The 23,261-nt window shown below is 46.2% G+C and overlaps 1 protein-coding gene across 2 annotated transcripts in view; it reads left to right on the top strand.

Annotated features, from left to right (window-relative positions):
• The window catches only part of Tshz2 (teashirt zinc finger homeobox 2), a 509,737-nt gene that overhangs the window by 294,004 nt on the left and 192,472 nt on the right, over positions 1 to 23,261 (top strand). The window contains exon 2 of one of the 2 annotated variants that reach the window (XM_008835136.3): positions 375 to 3,320. In XM_008835136.3, the coding sequence (XP_008833358.1) occupies positions 375 to 3,320 (2,946 nt within the window). Of the gene's footprint in view, positions 1 to 374; positions 3,448 to 23,261 lie in introns of both variants that reach the window. The other variant, XM_008835135.3, reaches the window with a different exon arrangement.

Here is a 23,261-nt window from a genome sequence, read left to right as displayed (position 1 = left end):
CTCAAAAAGCAAAAAGATAAAGGCAGACATCATTTGTCTTTGTCCCCTTCTGTGTTGCTTGCAGTTCCTAAGACTGTAGATTGGATTGCTGCGCAGGGGCTGGAGAGATGGCTCAGTGGTGAAGAGCCCTCTGGCAGAGTCAGGGGATCCGATGCCCTCTTCTGACCTCTGAGGGCACTGCACGACACGGGTGTGCTTACACACACGAAGGCAATACACTCATACACATAAAATAAAGATAGTAAATAAAATGTTTTAATAAATAAATAAATTTCTGTCCAGTTCAGCCTGGGAAGCTTGTAGGCATAAGTGGGGCATGGGAATAGAATCTGGAGTCGGTTATTGTCAGTTCATCTCATCTCTGTCTCTTGCAGGCTATGCCCAGGAGGAACAGCTGAAGGAAGAGGAGGAAATAAAAGAGGAAGAGGAGGAGGAGGAAGACAGTGGCTCAGTAGCTCAGCATCAGAGCAGCAATGACGCTGGGACCGATGAGGAGCTAGAAACCGGCCCAGAGCAGAAAGGCTACTTCAGCTGCCAGAACTCTCCAGGAAGCCACCTGTCCAATCAGGACGCGGAGAACGAATCTCTACTGAGTGATGCCAGTGACCAGGTGTCAGACATCAAGAGCGTCTGCGGCCGAGATGCCCTGGAGAAGAAGGCGAATGCTCATCCCAAGCTTCCAAGCGAAACCCATAACTGCATGGATAAAATGACGGCCGTCTACGCCAACATCTTGTCGGATTCCTACTGGTCAGGCCTGGGCCTCGGCTTCAAGCTCTCAAACAGCGAGAGACGGAATTGTGACACCCGAAATGGCAGCAACAAGAATGATTTTGATTGGCACCAAGACGCCCTGTCCAAAAGTCTGCAGCAGAACTTGCCTTCCAGGTCGTCTAAGCCCAGTCTGTTTAGCTCCGTGCAGCTGTACCGGCAGAGCAGTAAGATGTGCGGAACCGTGTTCACCGGCGCCAGCAGGTTCCGCTGCCGACAGTGCAGCGCAGCCTACGACACCCTGGTCGAGCTGACCGTGCACATGAACGAGACGGGCCACTATCAAGATGACAACCGGAAGAAGGACAAGCTGAGGCCCACGAGCTACTCAAAGCCCCGGAAAAGGGCCTTTCAGGACATGGACAAGGAGGACGCTCAAAAGGTTCTCAAGTGTATGTTCTGTGGTGACTCCTTCGATTCCCTCCAAGATTTGAGCGTCCACATGATAAAAACAAAACATTACCAAAAAGTGCCTTTGAAGGAGCCAGTACCAACCATCTCATCAAAAATGGTCACTCCAGCCAAGAAGCGTGTTTTCGACGTCAACCGGCCTTGCTCCCCCGATTCCACCACGGGGTCATTTGTGGATTCGTTTTCTTCCCAGAAGAATGCCAGCCTGCAGGTGCCCTCCAACAACCGCTATGGCTACCAAAACGGCGCCAGCTACACCTGGCAGTTTGAGGCCTGCAAGTCCCAGATCTTAAAGTGTATGGAGTGCGGGAGCTCCCATGACACCTTGCAACAGCTCACCACCCACATGATGGTCACGGGTCACTTTCTCAAAGTCACCAGCTCTGCCTCCAAGAAAGGGAAACAGCTGGTGTTGGACCCGCTGGCGGTGGAGAAAATGCAGTCTCTGTCAGAAACCCCGAACAGTGATTCTCTGACTCCCAAGCCATCCATCAATTCAGCATCTGACTGTACAGCCTCCACCACGGAACTAAAGAAAGAGAGTAATAAACAAAAGGCCGAGGAGCTCAACAAAGAGGAGAAGGCCGTGAAAAGCGAGGGCTACGAAGATCCTCTGCAAAAGCCTTTAGACCCCACCATAAAATACCAGTATCTAAGGGAGGAGGACTTGGAAGATGGCTCAAAGGGTGGGGGGGACATTTTAAAGTCACTGGAAAATACTGTAACCACAGCCATCAACAAGGCCCAAAATGGCGCTCCCAGCTGGAGCGCCTACCCAAGCATCCACGCAGCCTACCAGCTGTCAGAGGGCGCCAAGCCAGCCATGTCCGTAGGGTCACAGGTCCTGCAGATCCGGCCCAACCTCACCAACAAGTTAAGGCCGATTGCACCCAAATGGAAAGTCATGCCACTTGTCTCTGTGCCCACAAACCTGGCCCCGTACACTCAAGTGAAGAAAGAGTCAGAGGACAAAGATGAAGCCGTGAAGGACTGTGGGAAAGAAAGTCCCCACGAAGAGGCATCATCCTTCAGCCACTCTGAGGGGGAGTCTTTCTCCAAAATCGAGCCACCGTCAGAATCCAGAAAGGCCGAGCCATGTCCCCTGAAGGGGGAAGAGAAACTGCTGAAAGAGATCGTTGAGAAAGAGAAACCCCAGCCCTTGGAGCCAGTGTCTTCTCTGAGCAACGGATGCACGCTGGCCAACCATGCCTCGGCCCTGCCTTGCATCAACCCGCTCAGTGCCCTCCAGTCAGTCCTGAACAACCACCTGGGCAAAGCCACAGAGCCCTTGCGCTCTCCATCCTGCTCCAGCCCCAACTCAAGCACAATTTCCATGTTTCACAAGTCCAATCTCAATGTCATGGACAAGCCTGTCATGAGTCCTGCCTCCAACAGGCCGGCCAGTGTGTCCAGACGCTACCTGTTTGAGAACAGTGACCAGCCCATCGACCTGACTAAGTCCAAAAGCAAGAGAGCCGAGTCCTCGCAAGCACAATCCTGCACATCTCCACCTCAGAAACATGCTCTGTGTGACATCGCAGACATGGTCAAGGTCCTCCCCAAAGCCACCACCCCAAAGCCAGCCACCTCCTCGAGGGTCCCTCCGATGAAGCTGGAAATGGATGTCAGACGCTTTGAGGATGTCTCCAGCGAAGTCTCTACTTTGCACAAAAGAAAAGGCCGACAGTCCAACTGGAACCCTCAGCACCTTCTCATCCTGCAAGCTCAGTTTGCCTCCAGCCTCTTCCAGACATCAGAGGGCAAATATCTCCTTTCTGATCTGGGGCCGCAAGAGCGGATGCAAATCTCGAAATTCACGGGACTCTCGATGACCACCATCAGCCACTGGCTGGCCAATGTCAAGTATCAGCTTAGGAAAACAGGCGGGACAAAATTCCTGAAAAACATGGACAAAGGGCACCCCATCTTTTACTGCAGCGACTGTGCTTCCCAGTTCCGAACCCCTTCTACCTACATCAGTCACTTAGAGTCTCACCTGGGTTTCCAAATGAAGGACATGACCCGGATGGCTGCGGATCAGCAAAACAGAGTAGAGCAGGAAATCTCCCGGGTGTCATCGGCTCAGAGGTCTCCGGAAACAATAGCTGGCGAAGAGGACACAGACTCTAAATTCAAGTGTAAGTTGTGCCGTCGGACATTTGTGAGCAAACACGCGGTAAAACTCCACCTAAGCAAAACGCACAGCAAGTCACCCGAACACCATTCACAGTTTGTAACAGACGTGGATGAAGAATAGCTCTGCAGGTATGGGTTTGCTCCCAGGTGATGGTGACCAGGCCTTGTAAGGAGCTTGCTAGAAGGAGATGGGTCGTCTTAGAGGTAGACCATGTCTCCTGAGGCTAAGCTGGACCATAGCTTGCTCCCGTAGACTTCCTTTTATGAAAGGCAAGACATGATAAGCCAGTCCTCCCCATCCTCCCAAGTCCTTCAGTTTAGCGTGGGGAAGTAGCGATGAATCCCATCTAGGAGAGATGAAGCCCACTGTTGCCTCTAGGTCTTCAGGACACGTGGTTCCCTTAGCAACCTAAGGCCCAACCTCCAGGATCCACCTTCCCCTCATTTTGAGTAATGAGGACTAAATTATCTCCATCCCACTTCACCACTGGCTTTCCCACAACAAGGCTAATAGTTAGAGAGTAGGAAATCGGTGAGCAGCAGGCTTAGTAGGGGCCATCACTATACAGAGATACTGTAATCAGCTCATGAATAGCTTGACTCCATCTTTATTACCAGTCCTTGTAATGAACGCTTTCTGCAGCTTACTTATAGCAATTTCTGCCTTTGCACCTCCTTTTCCTGTGCTTATTTCCTGCATTAATTTTCCTACAGCAGAGCAGGTGCCTACAGAGGAGCGAATGGTAGGAAAACTCACTACCAAACAATGAGATGAAAAGATAGGGACTTTGTATTGTCTTTTGGTTTTCTTTTAGATAGACTCAAGATCACCACCCACCTTTAATACAGACAGATGTAAAACATGCCCTTGAGATTTTATTTTACATATAGAAATGAATGGTTTTCAGCCCATGTCTGGTCAAGTGCATGGGGTTGCTATTTGTATTGGGCTAGGGGCTGTAGTTCAATGGCAGGGCTCTTGCATAGCATGCATAAGGCCCTGAGTTCAAGCCCCAGTACCAAAAAAAGAAATGAAAATTTACAACATGTATCATGGATGTTCATGCCTTGTACCAGTGCCCAGATGCCTTTCATCATCCCCAGAAAAGAGGACAGAGCCCAAATGCAAACACTTAGCAGATTGGTCACGTCAGCCATTTTCAAACACTGAGCGTTAAGTCAGGCTGCATCTTAACAAACCTCTTTCGTATCCTTCTTCGCATTTCTCTGCCTCCTTTGCTCACCCCTCCAGCATGGCATCCCCATATGCTAGGGACCCCAACACATATTTAGGTGGCCTTCTGCCTGGCCACACCCCAACATGAGGACCCAACGAATTACAGCTTCTGCACGCCAGCCCAGCTTACGTGACGGCACTATGGATTAGCTCTTTTATTAACTCACAATAAGGTATGAAAAGCAGGTAAGAGCTTAGCCTAAGAATCTTCCCCACCCCCTATTCTCAGAAGCATTTGCTTTTACACAGGAGACTTTCAGATGAAGCTACACAGTTTGGACACTAGGGGGAGTTGTGGGTAGAGAGAGGCCCTTGTATGGCATGGCTCTGGGTGTGCCTCCTATGGATAGAGAGGTTCGGAGTGTGAAGATGATTTAAAGCAAAGGAAAAGAAATACCTGCTTGACGTGAGACTCTTCCCTCAGTGGGGAAATCTGTGCTCCTGACTCAGGTGGGCTCCAGTGAAGACCACCCTGTTGTTTGCATGCTTTTATCATGAAAATTAAATGTTCCGGGCAGATTCATCTGCGGGTTTCCAAGCATGTTTGTTTATCTCACCTTATTGAATGGAAAGCGTCTTTGCATCTGTTGAGTTCACACGTGAGCCTGGAGTTCTGCCCGTCCTATTTATTTGCCAGATCACATTTTAAATTTTTATGTAACTACCCACTATACTTTTCTGGTCCTTAAAAAAAATGGTGGACATATACAAAGTACTCAGAGAAAAGAAATATGTTTCAAATCTAATCGTTGTGGGTCCAAACCATGGCAAAGAAAACAAATAGGCGATGTTTATTTTGTGCTATAATAAAGACCAATTTTCCACCTGTTAGGTCTGTAATCATTTTTTAACTGCGATGTGTAAGTAGGAAGAGGGAGGGAAAGGAAGCTTGCGTACACCCTCAGTCAAAATCTGAAGTATACACTATTCCAGGGAAGCGAGGGTAACCAGTAATTTGGGGAAACACACACAAAGGGTACTTGGAACCTGATAAATGCATAGGTAGCGTAGCCATATTCACATGTCTGCAGTTCTGCAGAATAAATATTTCTAATTTATTAGCGTTATCGTTATATGCGAGCAAAGCTCCATCCTCAGGCATTCACTGCATGCTGTGCTTTCTGAGAGGATGGAGAGAAAGACGTTTGGAGTATCTGGGAGTTTCTCCATGCAATGGGAGGGTGCCAGGTGTTTAGAAAAGAGAGTGTGGGCCTGGGTGTGTTTGAGTTAATAGGGAAAGTATTCCAACCTGCTTCCATGCTTTCCATGCTTACCCCGACATGTGACAAGTTGGTATCTTGGGCTCTGCTCACCTAGGAAAGGGGACTTCCCACTTGGGGGTCCTCTGCTGGAACAGTATTTGTGTGATAGCTAACAGCATCCAACAGTAGCCTGTTCCCCTCTGCTTAGAATTGTGCGTATGATGGATTCAAATGTTCACAGAATGATGCATTGTTATCTGGAATTCTACTCTTAGATGGTGTAGAGAATGGCACAGTCTGTGCAAAATGACACAGCGTTTTGGAAAGCAGATCAAGATATGATAGAATATTCAAGAGCTTTGTCACATCTACGTTGTTTTTCAGGAGAAATTAATTTTGGTCTAAATTTTCTTTCCTTTCCTGGACCTGTCTTAAATCCTGCAGAATGCCCTACCAAAAATTCAACTCAAATATTTGTTAAAAATTCATTAGAAAATATCAAATGGGCATTCCTTCTTTTAAGACATAAGTAATCTAAAACAATTTTAGCCTGTATTTGTATATAACTTTAAAAGCCACGTGCTCTTCAATAATAGAAATTAAACCGAGAATGAATCATTGAGTCTCAAATGGATAAGGATTTGAAATTATAGTCATTACTGCGTAATATAGTACACAGATTGAACAGCACACCTAACCTTGAAATTGCTTGCAGAAATGTATTCTGCCACCTCTATTATGGGTGACTTGATTAAAATATATGTTCAGGGCAAAATATATAGAAGGCCAACAGAAAAGATAAAGGATGAACATCCAGTTAAACTTGCATTTCCAATAAACTACAAGTATAGTTTTAGTATAACTGTGTCCCAAATATGTATGGAGCATCGTTGTATTTTTAAAAGTCCTCGTTGTTTACATGAGATTTAGAACCCTGTATTTTTATTTGCTAAACCTGTCAATATTCATGATATGGATTAATTCATGTCTTTAAGTGGTATGCACCATTTCTCTGTCGTTTAGAGAAGCTTCCTTCCTTCTTTCCGTCCCTCCTCCCCTCCCTCTGGTCCTTCCATCCCTCAGCAAATATTGGTTGTGTTTCATCATGCGCCACATTCTATTCAGCAACAGGACACAGCAGCGAGCCAGCAGCAATGCCAGTTATAATAGCAAACTGTGCCAGGCCTTGCAGCAAGGGGTTCAGAAGAATCACTCCATTCTGTTCTCACAGTCCTGTGAAGAGCGGGTTGGTTCAACTGTCTTACAGAGAAGGAAGTGGGGGTGGGGACACAGTGCTACCTTGCCAAGGTCTTCACTCAATCAACAGCACATGTTTAGAAGGATGGGGTAAGAGTCTGCCATGGAGGACAGTGACTGACAGATAGCAATTCGGGGTGGCTGCTGGGTGCAGTGTGCAGGAGAGAGGCCTGTCCTGTTCTAGGAGATGGCGAACACTCATGCCAAGGAAAGTTCTGGAAGGACACTGAAAGCACAGGCCATCCAATACGGCTTCCAACTTCAACCCATCCACCTTGCTGTCTCCACTTCCACATTTGTAAAATGAGGACATTATACCCTCTTTCAGGAAAGATTTGAGAAATAACTAAAGATGTGAAACTACTTTCCATAAAACCTGGTACGTAGTCAGTTCAGAAAAGTAAGTTCTAGACCCTTCCCGTGCCCCTCACAGCCTCACCTGAAATTTATAGAATTTGAGGTCTTCTTAGTTGAACTAATTCATACCAAGTATTTGCTTCCCTTGCAAATCTCAGCCTGCTATTTGATTGTGTAACAGCAATCATGTATTGACCTCTTCCTATCAGGCATGGTACAGCGTCCTCATTTTGCAAGGAGCTTAATCTGAAGCTAAAAGGGTATCACCATCCCTCTATTTACACACAGTCAGCAAAGGTCTGAGTCCCATTCTCCTCCTTGTCTGAGTTGAGGGTCCACTGTATCTCCAGCAGCTCAGAGAAAACGCTCTAAAATGTGAGAGTTGAGCGAAGAGCAAGGTCTCCTCTGTGCCTTTGGGACGTGCCAGCTATAAACGAAACATAGTTCTGTGGGGCTTAAAGGCAGAGATGTATTCAGAGAAACAGGCCCTTCTGTGATTTTGCCATTGCATAAGCGTCACAGAGTGTACAAAGAGAGCCATGACATCACTGGGTGATTCCATCTCAGGAAACCACTCTAATACACAGAAACCAATGTTGACCAAAAGATTGTTGTGCAGCACGTAGCAGTGGCGGCCTGGGGCTGAGCTGCGGGAGGGAAGTCGAACACCCCAGTCCTTGTTATGGTAATTCCTTCATTTAGATGTGTGATTATACATTTGTCATAAAGTGTCTAACCAAGACATTACACAGGTCCCGGTGGACATGTATATAAGTCATCCTAACTCCTGGGAATTCATATTTAGATCGGGCATGCTCGGGGTGGTAGGACCATAGCCAAAAACAAAATGAGAATCAAGGAAGTGGGGTCACTTGGAGGCTCCCCCTTCTCTGGCAGCAAGAGCCAGACATGGCATCTTTCTTGAGGTTTTCTGTTTTGTTTTTTGGTTGTTATTGTTCTGTATTTCATCTGAGCCTGAACAATGTGCCATAAGTCCTGGGGGCATAGCACCCCACTGCACTTTCTCCCTCATTTGGGCTTCCAGATCCTCAGTCCTGATGTGTGATGTGTGTAATTTGGTGCTTGAATATACAGCAACATTATTTTTCATTTACTCCAGTCTGCCATCACTATCATCTTTTCATTTAACTAGACGCAATTGTTTTTTTTTTCTTTTGCTAAATTGAAACTCCATGAGCGACAGGGGGTGCAATGTTTTAATTAGCTCATATTTTTTATATGGATTTATGTCTTTAAAATACATTTGTGTAATTCTTCAGCTAAATTAGAAACGTCTTTCTGCGAAGTTGAGGAGGGGTAAAATAAAGAGTAAATTGCATCATTAAGTTAGGTAGATGCAGGAAAGGGGGAGCCAGCTGAGGGACACACACCCCTGCAACAGTCACTCTCTGGGATCATTTTGAACTTGCCCTTCATTTAATGAAGTATTTCTCTATAGAGACTCCCCCCAAAAAAAGGCTTGAGGAGGGATTTTTTTTCAAGGCCCCTCTAAGTAGACAAGCAGTTACCTTCAACCAGCTCGTTTGAAACTGAACCTGCCTCCAGACAAAACAGAAAAATAGGATTCGAGGTGGTAAACAGTTCTCTTCCGCACTTCTTTGTCTTTTTTTTAAACTATCAAGTTTAAAGCTTTCCACGATGCTTTTTCTTTCTGCTTTATAGGAGACAAGTGACATTCGTGGTAAATGCAAGGAAAAGCCATGCAGAACTGAGACCTCTCTAATGCGCTGACACCAACGTGCCTTCTATTGTTGGAAATGAGCAGGCGCTCACGATTGTTCATCAAACGGCTCCTAATGCAGTTAAAGCATTCAGCTATAATTTCTCCTTGCATTTATAATTACTGTCATAGACTGCACACCTCGGTGAGCAGATTAAAGCTATAAACTATTTAGCCGCAGCTCTCCAATGAGGAACGGGATTTGTCTGGCAGGAGGTATTTGTTAGGGAGCTTGACACTTCACATAAAAATGACTCAACTTGATGAAGAACAATGCAGGGATTTTAAATCAGTGGGGACGCCACACCCTGCAAGAATCGCAGGGCAGTTTGTTAAATGATATGTAGGCCAGAGGGGTGCGGGATGCACCAGGCTACCAAAACAGAAGGATTTGCTGCTATGTCTCTGCTTCTTCTTCCCCCTGGAAGATTTGGAGTTGGTGGAAAACCAGTGTGTGTCATGTTCACCTGTCAACCTTGTGTAACTGTTACAGGAGGCTCCTCGGGCAGGGAACATGGGTGCTAACACCCCAAAGCACAGGGAACGCTGTGGGGCTGGAAGGAACATACACACTCAGGATGCCAGGGTTATATGGGAAAAAGTGGGTGGCTTTTCTCCCCACCTGGAACTTGGATGTGTGTGTGTATGTGTGTGTGTGTGTGTGTGTGTGTGTGTGTGTGTGTAAAGTGTTTCTATTATACTGATTCCATAACTTTTAAATGTGACAATGAACAAAAATATTTTCCAGCTAAGATAAATCTTTCAAGTATTGGTATTCCAGAATTAAGAACTATCTCTGTGTGTGGACTGTTCATTTGTTTGCATTGCTGGAGATTGAGCTCACAGACTTTTACAGGCTAAACAAACACTGTATCTCTGAGATACACCCAACCCTGTGTGTGTGTGTGTGTGTGTGTGTGTGTGTTTTGTACTTTTGCTATAAAATTTTATTGGCACATATTCATTGTGCACAACAAGGAGTTTCATAAAGACATTTTCTTCAAGTATATCATGTAGTTTGACCATTTCCACTCCCTCCTCTTTATCCCCCTGCCCTCCTGATGTTCCCATTCATCCTCCAAGACGATCTTGTCTACATTCAGGATGGATGGATGGATGGATGGATGGATGGATGGATGGATGGATATAGAGATAGACATAATAAATATATATGTATATATACATATATATTATGGTCTTTATGATGGGGTCTCACTGAGACTGGCCTCAGACTCACAATTATCCTGCCTCTGCCTGCTTTCCAGTTCTGGGGTTTAAGACTGCTTGATAGGTTTTTAAGGACTTTGATGAATCATCCTCCACCCATGCATATCTCATAGCCATAAATAAACACAAATTTATTTTGAAACTGGCATTCAGAATCAGGAGTCTATGCTGAGGTAGATGCTGGTGTTCAAGTACCAGAGGTCTACAGAGTGTCCAAGAGTCAGAAAGCTACACACAGGATCCAACAGGGCAGGCCTGTGGCAGATTAAAGCTGAGAATCTCAGCTTCAATCCAGCACAGAACTAAGAAATTCTCATCTTTGTGGGCAGTTGTTGAATGTTTACACTGAGGGATTTTATTAGTGTGCTTGGGGTTGGTTTGGTGTTACTGTCTTGAACACTCTTTAAGCTAAACACAGCATGTCAGAAACCAGACCTAGCCTTAAATTACCAGTTTGGCCTTCCACTCTGGTAGCAAGGCGAATTGGGACAGAGATCTTGCTTCCTAGGTTTTCTGTCCCCCTCCCTTCATATAGTCCCTACCAGCACAAGGATGCCTGTTTCTTGTATCAGCGTCCAGCTCCTGACTATAGAGTTATCCTTTGGGAATTGGTAGAAAGCAGGCCAGAGCTCCTGAGGGTGCTGACCTCCAGGTTTGCTGAGGACTTGGCAGGAGAGTTCCTGGGGTATGGAAAAGATACCAAGGAAACTCCTGACGCACTGGGCTAAAGTGGCTACCCTGTATCCGGAGATGCTATGGCTCTTCCTCACTAAGTTCACATTGTCCCCTTGTCCCCATCCCTTTCTTATTAGGGCACCAGGCACATCAGGGTTGAAGCTGGTGAAATGGCATGCATGCTGAAATCCCCATGATATTTAGTCAACAATGATGTCCTCAACACATCTGGACCTACGGCATTTGCTGAATGCTCAAAGCAGTTCTGCAAGGTAGATGTAATTCTCTGTTTGGAGATAAGAAAGCCCAGAGTCAGAGGATGGGCTTCAGGGACCTGGGACCCACAGCAGCAGGTGGCAACCTCAACTCCAAGTCAGACCCCTCAGAGTCTAAGCTAAGAGCTGCCCTGGCAGTACTAGTTGCTGTACCCGCCCTGCCTTCTGCATACCCTGAACTCTCAGTGTTTCTCAGAACATTGCCTGTAAAGCACATGACATCTAGACAGATTAATGTGTTAAATGCTGGTAGCTCTGGACTGGGGAGATGGCTCAGCAGGACCTGAGTTCAAAATCTCCAGAAGCCATGTAAAACCTGGTGCCGTAATGTAGGTCTGTATCCATGTACCTATGGTTAGATTGTAGGCAGAGACAGTAAAATCCAGAAGCTCCCTGGCCAGCTAGCCCCATCTACACAGCCCAGCAACAAATAACAAAGAGAATCCACCGCAAACAAGGTTGAAGGTCAGGAACTGCACCCGAGGCTGCCCTCTGACCTCTGCATGTGCACATATGCAAACATGCATGCACACACATCACACACAACCACAGTTGCACTGCTGTATAAACATCAACATTATCACAACATACAATTTGTTAAACATAAAATTAAATACGTGAATAAATAAAATATGGGTAGTTTCATCTCAGTTGTACTTATTAAAAAAAAGAATGTTCTTGTGTTTCCAAAACCCTGGCCAAAATTCTGGGAGCCCAGAAAGTGCTCAGTCCCTATCTCCAAAGAAGATACAGCAACTTTAGCTCTTGCAAACTACCCAGTACCCTTCCCAGCAGGCAGAGGGCTGTGGCTTAACCAGATTCTGTTCAGTGAAGCTGGCCCTCAATAGAATGCTCCAAGACTGACCCACACAGACTACCATGTGACACATACACCCCGATTCACCCAGGCACCACGGTGGAGCCTTTCCTGTGTGTCCTATGCTCTTTGGGAACTGCAGGTCCAGGCAAGTGTCTGGTACAGGTTGCTTGTCAGACAGACAGATATAAACTGTCACAAATGTATTCACAAATGGTTGGAGGCTCTACAGGAGCTCATGAAAGCCTCTAAAGTGTCCCTTCCAGAACTTTTAGTGAAATTTAACTGCCACTGACTGAGCAATATTAGGAGGTGGGGGGGGTCACAAGACATGACTAGGATTAATGGTGACATCACAGAAGTGAGTTAGTTATCCTGGAAGTGAGCCTGTTATGACAAGGCTCCTAATAAATGGGTTGAGGGCCTGGGGTGTAGCTTGGTTGGTAGCATGCTTGCCTAGCATGTAAGAAGCCCAGCACCACATAACTAGACATGGTGGCCGTGTACCTGTAATCTCAGTACTTGGGAAGTGGAGGCAGGCAGATCAGAAGTTCAAGGTTAGGAGCCATCCTGGGCTACATGAGACCCTATTACAAGACAGTGGTGGTGGGGGTGCCTGATTCCTTGTCTTTTCTAGCATGTGATGCCTCCAGTTACAGCAGAGCCCACTTTATACAGGCCCTCATCAGAGGCAGCCTCTCCAGCTTGGTCTTCCCAGCCTCTGTAGTCACAAGCCAAATACCTTTATACTCTTTGTCATTTGCCTCCTCAAGGTATTGTGTTACAGAAGCAGAAAATACACTAAGCGGTTGCCTTGGTGCTGAGACCAGCCGAGCAGCAGCAGGAGAGACAGGGCCCCCAGACAGACAGAAGAACACCTGAAGTATTAAAGGCAGGAGCTGGCCTGGTGCACCAAGGATGTGCCGTGCCACCAGAAGACTCAGATGAAATGCAAGCTGGAGAAAGGCAGTGAGAAAGATGAAAGGAGACAAGACCCAAAGAGGGTCAATGATTGGACCCAGGATACACAGCTAATCAACTTCACACCCACTCAAAGCAAGTCCTAGGAAGACTATTCAAACGTGCTTGGTAGAGGGCTAGGAAGGGTGGGCATCTTAGGCTTTCGGTACCCCAGAGGCATTGAAGGGAGTGGTTGGCAAGTCATGAAGGAACTGTGAGAGGGTCTTTGAAGCATGTTGGAATTGAGTGGGATGGACAGAGAGGGCAGACTAAGCCAGTATCCAAGCAGGGTAGGAAGAGGGCTCTGGGAGGCTAACAGGAGCACATTCCCTCCTGGTCCTGCCTCCCAGCGTTCCCTTGGGAGTTGCTCTTCCCTCCCGTGGCTTAATAGGCACCATGTAGCAGGAAGCCCCCCCCCGGCCCCAGCCCTGCTACCTTCCAGAGCTTTGTGCTTGGTTCTTCTGCACCTGTACCCTTCTGGGGCTGCTCCTTGGGGGGAGAGGCACAGTTCTGGTCCGCCTGGTGGTTTTTGCTTACTTTCTTCTGTCTGTTTGGAGAGAAAGTGAGATTTTACATACACACAGGTAAATAGTTTCATCTTTTCTTATTCTGAATGTCCCACACCTCTGCAGGAATCCAGATAGAGCTCAGGTCAGAAAGGCACAGAACAACCCAAGAAATGAGTTCCTTTGGCCCTTCCTTCCTTCCTTCTTTCCTTCCTTCCTTCCTCCCTCCCTCCCTCCCTCCCTCCTTCCCTCCTTCACTCCCTCTTCCCTTCCTCCCTTCCTACTTCCCTTCCCTCTTTTCTTATTTTCCTCTTTTCCTTCTGTCCCTCCTGTCACACTCACTTTTTGTCAACTTAAAACAACCGTAGACGTAACTGGGAAGAGGGAATCTCCGCTGATGAATTTCTTCTATCATACTGCCCTGTGAGTATGTCTAGGGGGCATCTTCTTAATTGCTGGCTGATGTGGAAGGATCCAGCCCACTGTGGGCAGTGCCACCCCTGAACAAGTGGGCATGGGCTATTTATAAAAGAAGAAGGCGAGCAGCTAGAGGAAGCAAGCCAGTAAGCAGCGCTCCTCCACGGTCTCTGCTTCAGTTCCTGCCTCCAGGCTCCCACCTTGAGTTCCTGCCTCAATAATGGATTGTAAGCTATAAGCCAAATAAACTGCTTCCCTCAGGTTGTTCCTTAGTATGGTGTTTATCATAGCAACAGAAAGCAGATTAGAACATCTTCTTCTGTCTCCCCCCCCCTTTCCATTCCTTTCCTCTCTCCTCCCTCCATCCCTCCTGATAGGATCTCTTAGATATTAACTGTCAAAAACGTGTCGTTCTTGCCTTTGGGACTCTTGATTCTCAACCTTAGATTAAGGCTCAGGGGGAGACATCAGGAAGCATCGCCTGCAATGGAAGACAGGCTCTAGGATTCTACTTGTGAGCTTTTATGAGGGTACAGTGACGAACCCTCATGTACTGTATGTGTTCATGTGTGTGAAGGTGTGCATGCATGTGTATGTCCATGCGTGTGGAAGCCAGAGATCAACCTTGGGTGTTGTTCTCAAGAACTGTCCGCCTTGTTCTATGAAACAAGGTCTCTCACTGGGACCTGGGACTCGCTAATTAGGCTCACCTGGCCAGTGAGCCCCAGGGATCTCCTGTCTCTGCCTCCCCAGCACTGGGATTACAAGGCCTACAACCAGACCTGGGTGTCCACATGAGTGCTGTAAGAAAAGTGATTGCCTTCCCTACAACCATTTCAAAGAGATTTTGGAAACACTCAAAGGCAGCTCTGAAAACTGCTTAGTCTGGGCTTAGTGCATATGAAACACTTAGTACATATCAGTGTTAAGGCCTTAAGAGGTGTTTGTTCCTTGCTTGGTTTTATTTATTGATTGTCTGTGTACCTGTGCGTATGCACAGGTGTACATGTATGTATATGTGTACATGTATGTGTGTATGGAGGTCAGATGTTAATACTGGGTGTCTTCCTCAGTCTCTACCTTTTTTTTGGATCCAGGATCTCTTACTGAACCTTGAGCTTGTCAGTTCATCTAGTTAGCTAGGCAGTAAGCCCCAGGATCCTCTTGCCTCTGCTTCCTGAGTGCTGAGATTAGAGATACATGCTGCCGTACCTGGATTTCTAAGTGGGTGCTGGGGATCCAAATTCAGGTTTTCATGCTCTAACAACAAGAACTTTTTATGCTGTCATCTCCCTCCTTGCTTGGTTTTATTTTTGGTTTATAAGCATCTGACCTTGGTTCTAGGTGGTATCAAATTGGAATTTCAAGAGACTTGTCCAAGGTCACTCAACTGGTGGTTGTTGTAGCTGAGCTCAAAGTCTTCCATCAGGGCTTGCAATCTGGCCTAGTCCAGATGACAGAAAGCAAGGATGATTCACATTGAGTGGAACAAGAGGGTTGGCTGGGTTGCTGAGGGTTGGAGTACGTGAGTCTTCAGAGGAAAATGTGTGGTATTTGAACTAGGGAACTATCTAAAGACTGAGACATACATCTGGGTACCTTGTAGCTCAAAACACATTTCTGTTGTAATTTTAGATCCCCCAAAAAACTGTATGTCCTTTACAGAATATAAACAGACTTTGTGTAAAATACAGATTAGAATCTGAACTGCTTTGTTAGTTTTTATTTGTGATATCAAAGAGTTAGGAACCTAAGGAAGAGAGCTGGCTCCTTATACATGGGAAAGGAAGGTGTTTTGTACTTGTGGGCTACTTTAATGCATCTACATGTGGCCATATGAGGCAAAGATCAAATAGGAGTAGAGAAGACCATCCAACCAGGTAACAACATAACTTAGAAGCAGGATTCCCATCCACTGTGCAGCAAGCATGTGGAGGAGCCTAGAACCTTCCATTGCTCAGGTCTCTGCTTTGCTCCCCCTTTCCCAAGGATGAATACTGGGCTGGGGTTCAAATGCTTCATCTTCAGAATGAATACAGCTAATGAAAAATGGTAGTTACAGATGATAGATAGATAGATAGATAGATAGATAGATAGATAGATAGATAGATAGGATAGACAGACAGACAGACAGACAGACAGATATCTTGGTTGAATATTTAATCTGATCAATTGGATCAATTGTAGACTTCACAGAGCCAATATGAGGGTTAAAGGAGACAGTCAACATCCACAACATGGATGACAGTAGATACCCAGGAAATCTGAGACATCAGATTCCTGTCCTAACTCTCAGAGGTCAGGAGAGACTTCAAGCTCAGTCACACCCAGCCTCAAATCCCACTGTACCTCTTGTCAGCAGAATCTAGTCAAGTCAGTCATTCTCTCTGAGCACCAACCAGCTTCCTCATCCCTAATATGCAATTAATGATACTACTCTTCTGGCAATGGTGCAAACACACACACATACACAATTTGTGTTCAGATTGCTAAAAAGGCTGGATCAATTCTGGTGGCTGTAAAAGGTCTTGAAGTTCCCTTTCTCCTCCTAAATTTGTTTTGGGGATTAGGTAAGATGTCCATGGGGAAAACTTGATGCTAGATCTGACACATAAGCAAGTGCTGGATGAACTTGATTTTCCTTTGTATTGCCCCCTTTGAGTGCCTGCACCCAAAAAAAAAAAAGACTAGCCCTCTTCTAGTCACTTAAGGTTTGAATCAAAAGTTAAGAAAGTTGTGCCACTTATTTGAATAAACAAGGAAACCATGAATACAGATTTATCCAAAACAGCTCTTTAGGGGGAGTATGTCCCCAAGAAGGGATAGGAAAGAGCATTAAACTGCCACCTCGTTCCCTCTCACTTCCCTTTCCTCACTCTGAGATCGGCTACCTTGAAAAATTCTACTTGCTATGACACAAATTCAGTGGTGGTTGAAACATACTTGGAGAGATCTGCATTGGGATTTTCAGTTCAGATGGTGGTGCTGATGCTGATCATGGTAACAAAGGAGATAATGCTGCTGATGCTGATGCTGATGGTAACATAGGTGATGATATTGATATGAAGAGATAGTGATGATGAGGAAAATGCTGATGAGATAACAATGGTGATTATTAAGAAGATGATGCTGCTGATATGAGATGACGGTTATGTGGAAGAGAAGGATGGAAATGAGACAAAGTGATGATGGTAGTAATGGTGATATTGATATGGTATTGATGGTGATGATGGTGGTAATAATGAACATGATGCTGAAATAAGATTATACTGATAGATGAGATGATGGTGATGAGGTACTAATGATAGTAATGGTGCTTATGACAATATTGATTTGATGAGATGTTGATGGTGATGATGATGATGCTGATAGTGATGAAGATGATGATATTGATGTGGTGATGGTGATGGTGGAGGAGGAGGAAGAAGAGGAGGAGGAGAAAGAGGAGGAAAAGGAAGATATTGATATGATGATGGTGATGGTGATTATGGTGATATTGATTTGATGAGATGTTGATAGTGATATTGAGACTGATAAAAATGATGATGTTGATATGTGATGATGATGGTGGTGGCATGATTTAATGATACTGACACTGATTAAATCTGGTCACAGACCACCTGCTCCTGTGCTGAGGACCAGGCCTAGCACAGGGTCTATTATCACTGTCGCCCTTGTTTCCATTGGCATAGACAGAGAACTCACATGTAATGAACATTGTCTTGAATTAATGCCTTTATTAGAAACAGTAGGTGAAAGACACCTCTTATTTTGGCACGTTCTTTAATAAGAAGAGCTGATGTGTTTCTAAATTACCATCTCTAAATGGTAGAGAGACTCTACTGTTATTCACAAGTTTAACTTTGAAGAAACAAGACTTGTTCCGTAAGAACGAGTCAGATAAGATCCTGAACACGGTAAAGTCCATGAGCAGATGACTCTATAGAGAAGCTTGTGGGTTCTCAATACTGCATCCTTGTGCTGGGACACAAGGGAGGTACCTGCATTTCTCCTTCATGAACATCCCTTCACCATACATAGGAGCTACTTTGCCCTGGATAGCTGCAAATGGAGTTGCCCAGGACAGCCATAACCAAGGACTAGTCACTGTGGACTGTAGAGCCCAGCCCTGGCTTCCCAGCAGGCCAAGAAATGAACACAATATGCTGTTTCTTTTGTACAACACTCCAGACTCACCCTTAGATGCCATAAGGAAGTAATTATGATGGCACCCCACTTCCGGGTGATGAAACAGGCCCCCAGAGATGAGCAGTGACCAGCAAGACCAAACAGGGTACAAAGGGTTAGTGCCAGGGCCAAGTATAGACCAGAACTGCAACCAAATATCCTCCCAACATCCTTCTGGTATATCTTGGCTCAAACTCTGTAAAGTATTTGCTACACAGAAGTGTGAGATTTGGACACATGCATTACTGTGAGGGGAGAGATTAATAGGCAAAAATAATAATCAAATGAAAATAAAAATTCTGTAACACCCCTGCAAATCTCAGATCTTTGACACACACAACTTTCCACCACCCAGGCCCTGCAGCAAATTGACACTTTAAGTGTGCTTGGTATTTATCTGGTATTTTTTCATCGATGAAGAAAAAAAAAAAAGATGTTTCAGGTTATGTTATTTTCAATGCTACATTACTCGATTTCACAGTCAAATAATTCTATTTTTGTTCACCAGAGGATTTTGTCATGTTTAATTGTTTATGGCTCCCTCCGCCCCACAAATTTGCTGGGGCCTTCACTTTCCCCCTTTGCTGTTTTCCTTTGGATTCTCTTGGGTGCCGTAACCATGGAGATGAGTCCCTATTGGATCCTCTTTGCTCTGCCTTCGAAGTCAAAGAACCAGTCATGTTCTGAAGTGTAGAGAGATTGGAAAATGGGAAGCCTTTGTGAGTGGAGCACAGCTCCAGCTGTCTCAGAAGATTTGTTCTTGATGCCTAGAGATGCTGAGAAGGAACTGTAAAGTAGCCAAGTCAGGGAGAAGAACTCAGAGCCAGACAGCAGGGACCTGGCCTCAAGCTAGCTGTCCGCTTGCCTCCTGGAGCAGGCCGCATCACCTCTGACCTCAGCTGCCTCCCCTGTCACATGACTGCACAAAAGCCAACCTTATAGGTTGTCACCTAGATAAAATCAAGCAAACTACTAAGTACCTGCATGGGAGAGTGTCCAGTGTCCAGGTTCTCAGTTAACAGACCTGTGCAGGCTGGGATAGCACAGCCGGCAAAGTGCTTGTCTTATAAGCACAAGTATCTGAGTTCAACTCTCAGAACTCACATTAAAACAAACCTGTGTGGCGACACCTGCTTGTAATCCCAGACCTGGGGTGTTCGGGGGTAAATAGACAAATCCTTAGAGCTCTCTGGCCAGCCAGCCTAACTTACTTGGTGAGGTCCAGGCTAGTGAGAGCTCCTGACTCAAAAAAATGTGGACAGCACCTGAGACACTGCAGCAAAAGTTGCTCCCACAGTCATAGACACACACACACACACACACACACACACACACACACAGATCACACACAGACATACACACACAGAGACACACACAGACACACACAGAGACTCACAGAGACACACACACAGACACACACAGAGACACACACAGAGATGCACATACAGACACACAGAGATGTACACACATATATACACATACACAGACATACATAGAGATGTACACACACACACAGATGCACACATACACAGACACACACACAGATGCACACAGACACACACACACAGACATACACACACAGAGACACACACAGACACACACAGAGACTCACAGAGACACACACACAGACACACACAGAGACACACACACAGACACACAGATACACACACACACAGACATACACAGAGATGCACACAGAGACACACACACAGACACACACAGAGACACACACACAGAGATGCACATACAGACACACAGAGATGTACACACACACAGATGCACACAGACACACACACACAGACATACACACACAGAGACACACACAGACACACACAGAGACTCACAGAGACACACACACAGACACACACAGAGACACACACAGAGATGCACATACAGACACACAGAGATGTACACACATATATACACATACACAGACATACATAGAGATGTACACACACACACAGATGCACACATACACAGACACACACACAGATGCACACAGACACACACACAGACATACACACACAGAGACAATATAGAGACACACACACAGATACAGACAGACACACAGAGATGTACACACACATATACACACACAGAGACACACACAGATGTACACGCACATACACAGATGTACACACACAGACACACACACACACACAGACACACACAAAGAGCTATCCTTGTAGTTAAGATTAAACTGCCCTAGAATATAGGTTGGTAGAGATGTCTAACAATTTGAGCTTTTACATTTTTTTAATTTTGTATATGAATAGTATGCCTACATGTGTGTAAGTGCACCACATGTGTACAGTGCCCACGGAGGCCAGAAGAAGGCATTGGATCCCCTGGAACTGGAGTTCACAATGGTTGTTAGCCACCATGTGGGTGCTGGGAACAAAACCCCATCCTCTACAAGAGCAGCCAGTGCTCCTAACTGCTGAGCCGCTCTCCAGCCCCGTCTAACAATGTGAATCACAATAGCAACCATAGCAGTTGTGACATGCTGAAGCCAAGTCACACTTTCTGCCTCAGAGGCTTCCATTTGAGAAAGACAGGCAAGCATTCATAAAACAAACGGGTGCCTGGCGTTTCTGGAGATGCGGCTGGAGCTGGGACCTCAGAGGTGAGCAGTGACTGACCCTCCCACAGAATGCCAGCCCACCACAGCAGGTAGACTCCACCAAGGCCCACCTCTGTGGGCCTCTGTGCTCTGTCACAGAGCAGCCACCACCAAGCCAGGGGAGATGAGAGGCCAGGTCAAGTCTGGAATGGTGACGTGGAACTAGCCTGATAGAGTGGGGAGGGAGAGTATTAGCCCAAAGGAGTGCTTCTACTCAGAAGCTGGAGGCATGTACATTTTGAGACAGCAATTTCATAAAAGGTATTTTCATTTGTTATGAGCTAGGTACCTTTAATACTTAGCTATATTGGCATAAGAGGAGGGGGGGGAGGGAGGGAGGGAGGGAAAAGGGAAGGGAGGGAAAAGGGAAGGGAGGGAAAAGGGAAGGGAAGGGAAGGAGGAAGGAAAGCTTCATTCTAAGGTAAGCCCAGTGAGAAGCCGTGCACACGTTTAAACAGGCAAAAGGCACAAACCCTTTTCTTCAAAGCTCAGCGTGGAGGTTGAGTGTAGGGTAGGTGAGAAGGGTCAATATTCTCAGCAAGACAGCAGTGAGGGGCTGACCGGGCTGCCAGAGGGACTGCGGGCCCTCGGATCGCACTGGGAAGTAGAAGCAGGAGCAAGAGGTTCTGGGCCGCTCAGAATACACATGGCTGTCCAGAAGGGGAAGAACAGCAAACCAAGACGTTGCGCGCTGGGGGTGGGAGGGGGGGCGATGAGCGTTATGGGCTTCATTGTGTGGGAGGGGTACAGCTCTGCCTCTATCACCAGAGACAAGCATGGCTCCAATCACACCTTTCCTAGACCCATTCAAAGAAGAGTTCATGGTGCTCAAAGGAAAACTCTGTTTTTAATGTATCCTCGGGAAGTCAGAAGTAAACAGAAGGTCCCTGGTGTGCTAGCCTCCCTAGTTTTCCATTTTAACTGAACCCTCTCCATCTGGACCTCACACCCCCGCCGCTGGATACCAGCACTAGGTGGTCTCAACTCATGGGGGGGTGGGGGGAGGAGGGAGATTTCCTGGGGAGATGAACTGGAGGAACACATTGTTTTTGCGGAGTGATTTAATGTCCTTTTGGGCATGCTCCTGACAGCTGAAATCTTCCCTAATGACTCAGTTTGGCAGCAGAGTTCTGTGGATCTGGAGAAGGCTGATGAGGATGTCAAATGTCAATAAATGAGCAGTCCATAATTGTAGCTGCTGGATGCTGATGCAGGCCAGGGAACGCTGGCTAGGTCACAAGGCCGCAGAGGGTTGGCACAAGGCAAGCACCCAATAGTCTTCATGTCACTGAGGCAAAAGCATGACCTGTCTTTCCTTCTCGACTGGCTGGCTTTCTCTGTCCCTGCCTTTCCTCCATCTCCATCATGTCACCTCCCTAGACATAAGCGTGGTGGGTTCTGCTGTCCAAAGTGCTCTGGGTCCTTTTCCACCCAGAGGCAACACAACCGTGGGTCTCCCGAGTGTCCCCATAAGTTATTTTTAGTCTTATTCATTCAGATCTATTTGGCCTGGGCTGGAAATCTCGAATGTTTTCTGCTGTGCTTGCTTTCTGATAGCATGCTTTAAGTTGGAAAGGTCTGTGTCAAGAATGAGAGAGCACCCTATCAATAGGGGCAAACTCCCTCATGTAAATATGCCGCTTGTGGCCTTGCACTTTGACAAGTGTAAGTGAACTAGAAGAGCCAGGAATCCTGGGAAGCCTGAGAGCAGTTGCTTAATCACTTGGTGCCTTCCTCCAGCTTACCTTATCAAGCTCTAACCCCAGAGACTCCGAGTTCCCAGTTCAAAAATTCACAATTTCTTCTGTCCTCCAGTTAAATTTTAAATTATATATATCATGGTAGAGAGGCCCTCGTGGTGAGCATTATGAGCCATTTTCCATGTCTGAAATGGGGAATTATACTGAACACTAGCGATTGCCTTTAAATCTCAGTGAGGCCCCTGGTGTCTGTGACCACAGGAACTTTGCTGGGAAGAAAGGCAGTGCACACACAAAAGGAGGGGAACAGAAGGATGGGGGATTTTCAAGAGAGGAGCTAATTCTAAATTTGCTAAATTCCCTAATGTGTTGAGCCTTCCCCAGGGATGGGAGCCAAGGTCTTCATGAACCTGAGGTTTGTTGGCTCTGTAGCTGTCTCTTCCATTTAAATCTCAGTGAGGCCCCTGGTGTCTGTGACCACAGGAACTTTGCTGGGAAGAAAGGCAGTGCACACACAAAAGGAGGGGAACAGAAGGATGGGGGATTTTCAAGAGAGGAGCTAATTCTAAATTTGCTAAATTCCCTAATGTGTTGCGCCTTCCCCAGGGATGGGAGCCAAGGTCTTCATGAACCTGAGGTTTGTTGGCTCTGTAGCTGTCTCTTCCAGTTTTCTTGGAGAGAGAGAGAGAGAGAGAGAGAGAGAGAGAGAGAGAGAGAGAGAGAGAGAAAACACGCACAAGCACTAAAAGGGGCGAGAAGAG

Source organism: Nannospalax galili, unplaced genomic scaffold (genome assembly GCF_000622305.1).
Source record: "Nannospalax galili isolate Female #2095 unplaced genomic scaffold, S.galili_v1.0 scaffold596, whole genome shotgun sequence".
NCBI classification, from domain to species: Eukaryota; Metazoa; Chordata; class Mammalia; order Rodentia; family Spalacidae; genus Nannospalax; species Nannospalax galili.
Note: the sequence above shows the minus strand (reverse complement) of the source record. Positions and strands in the feature narration are given on the sequence as shown.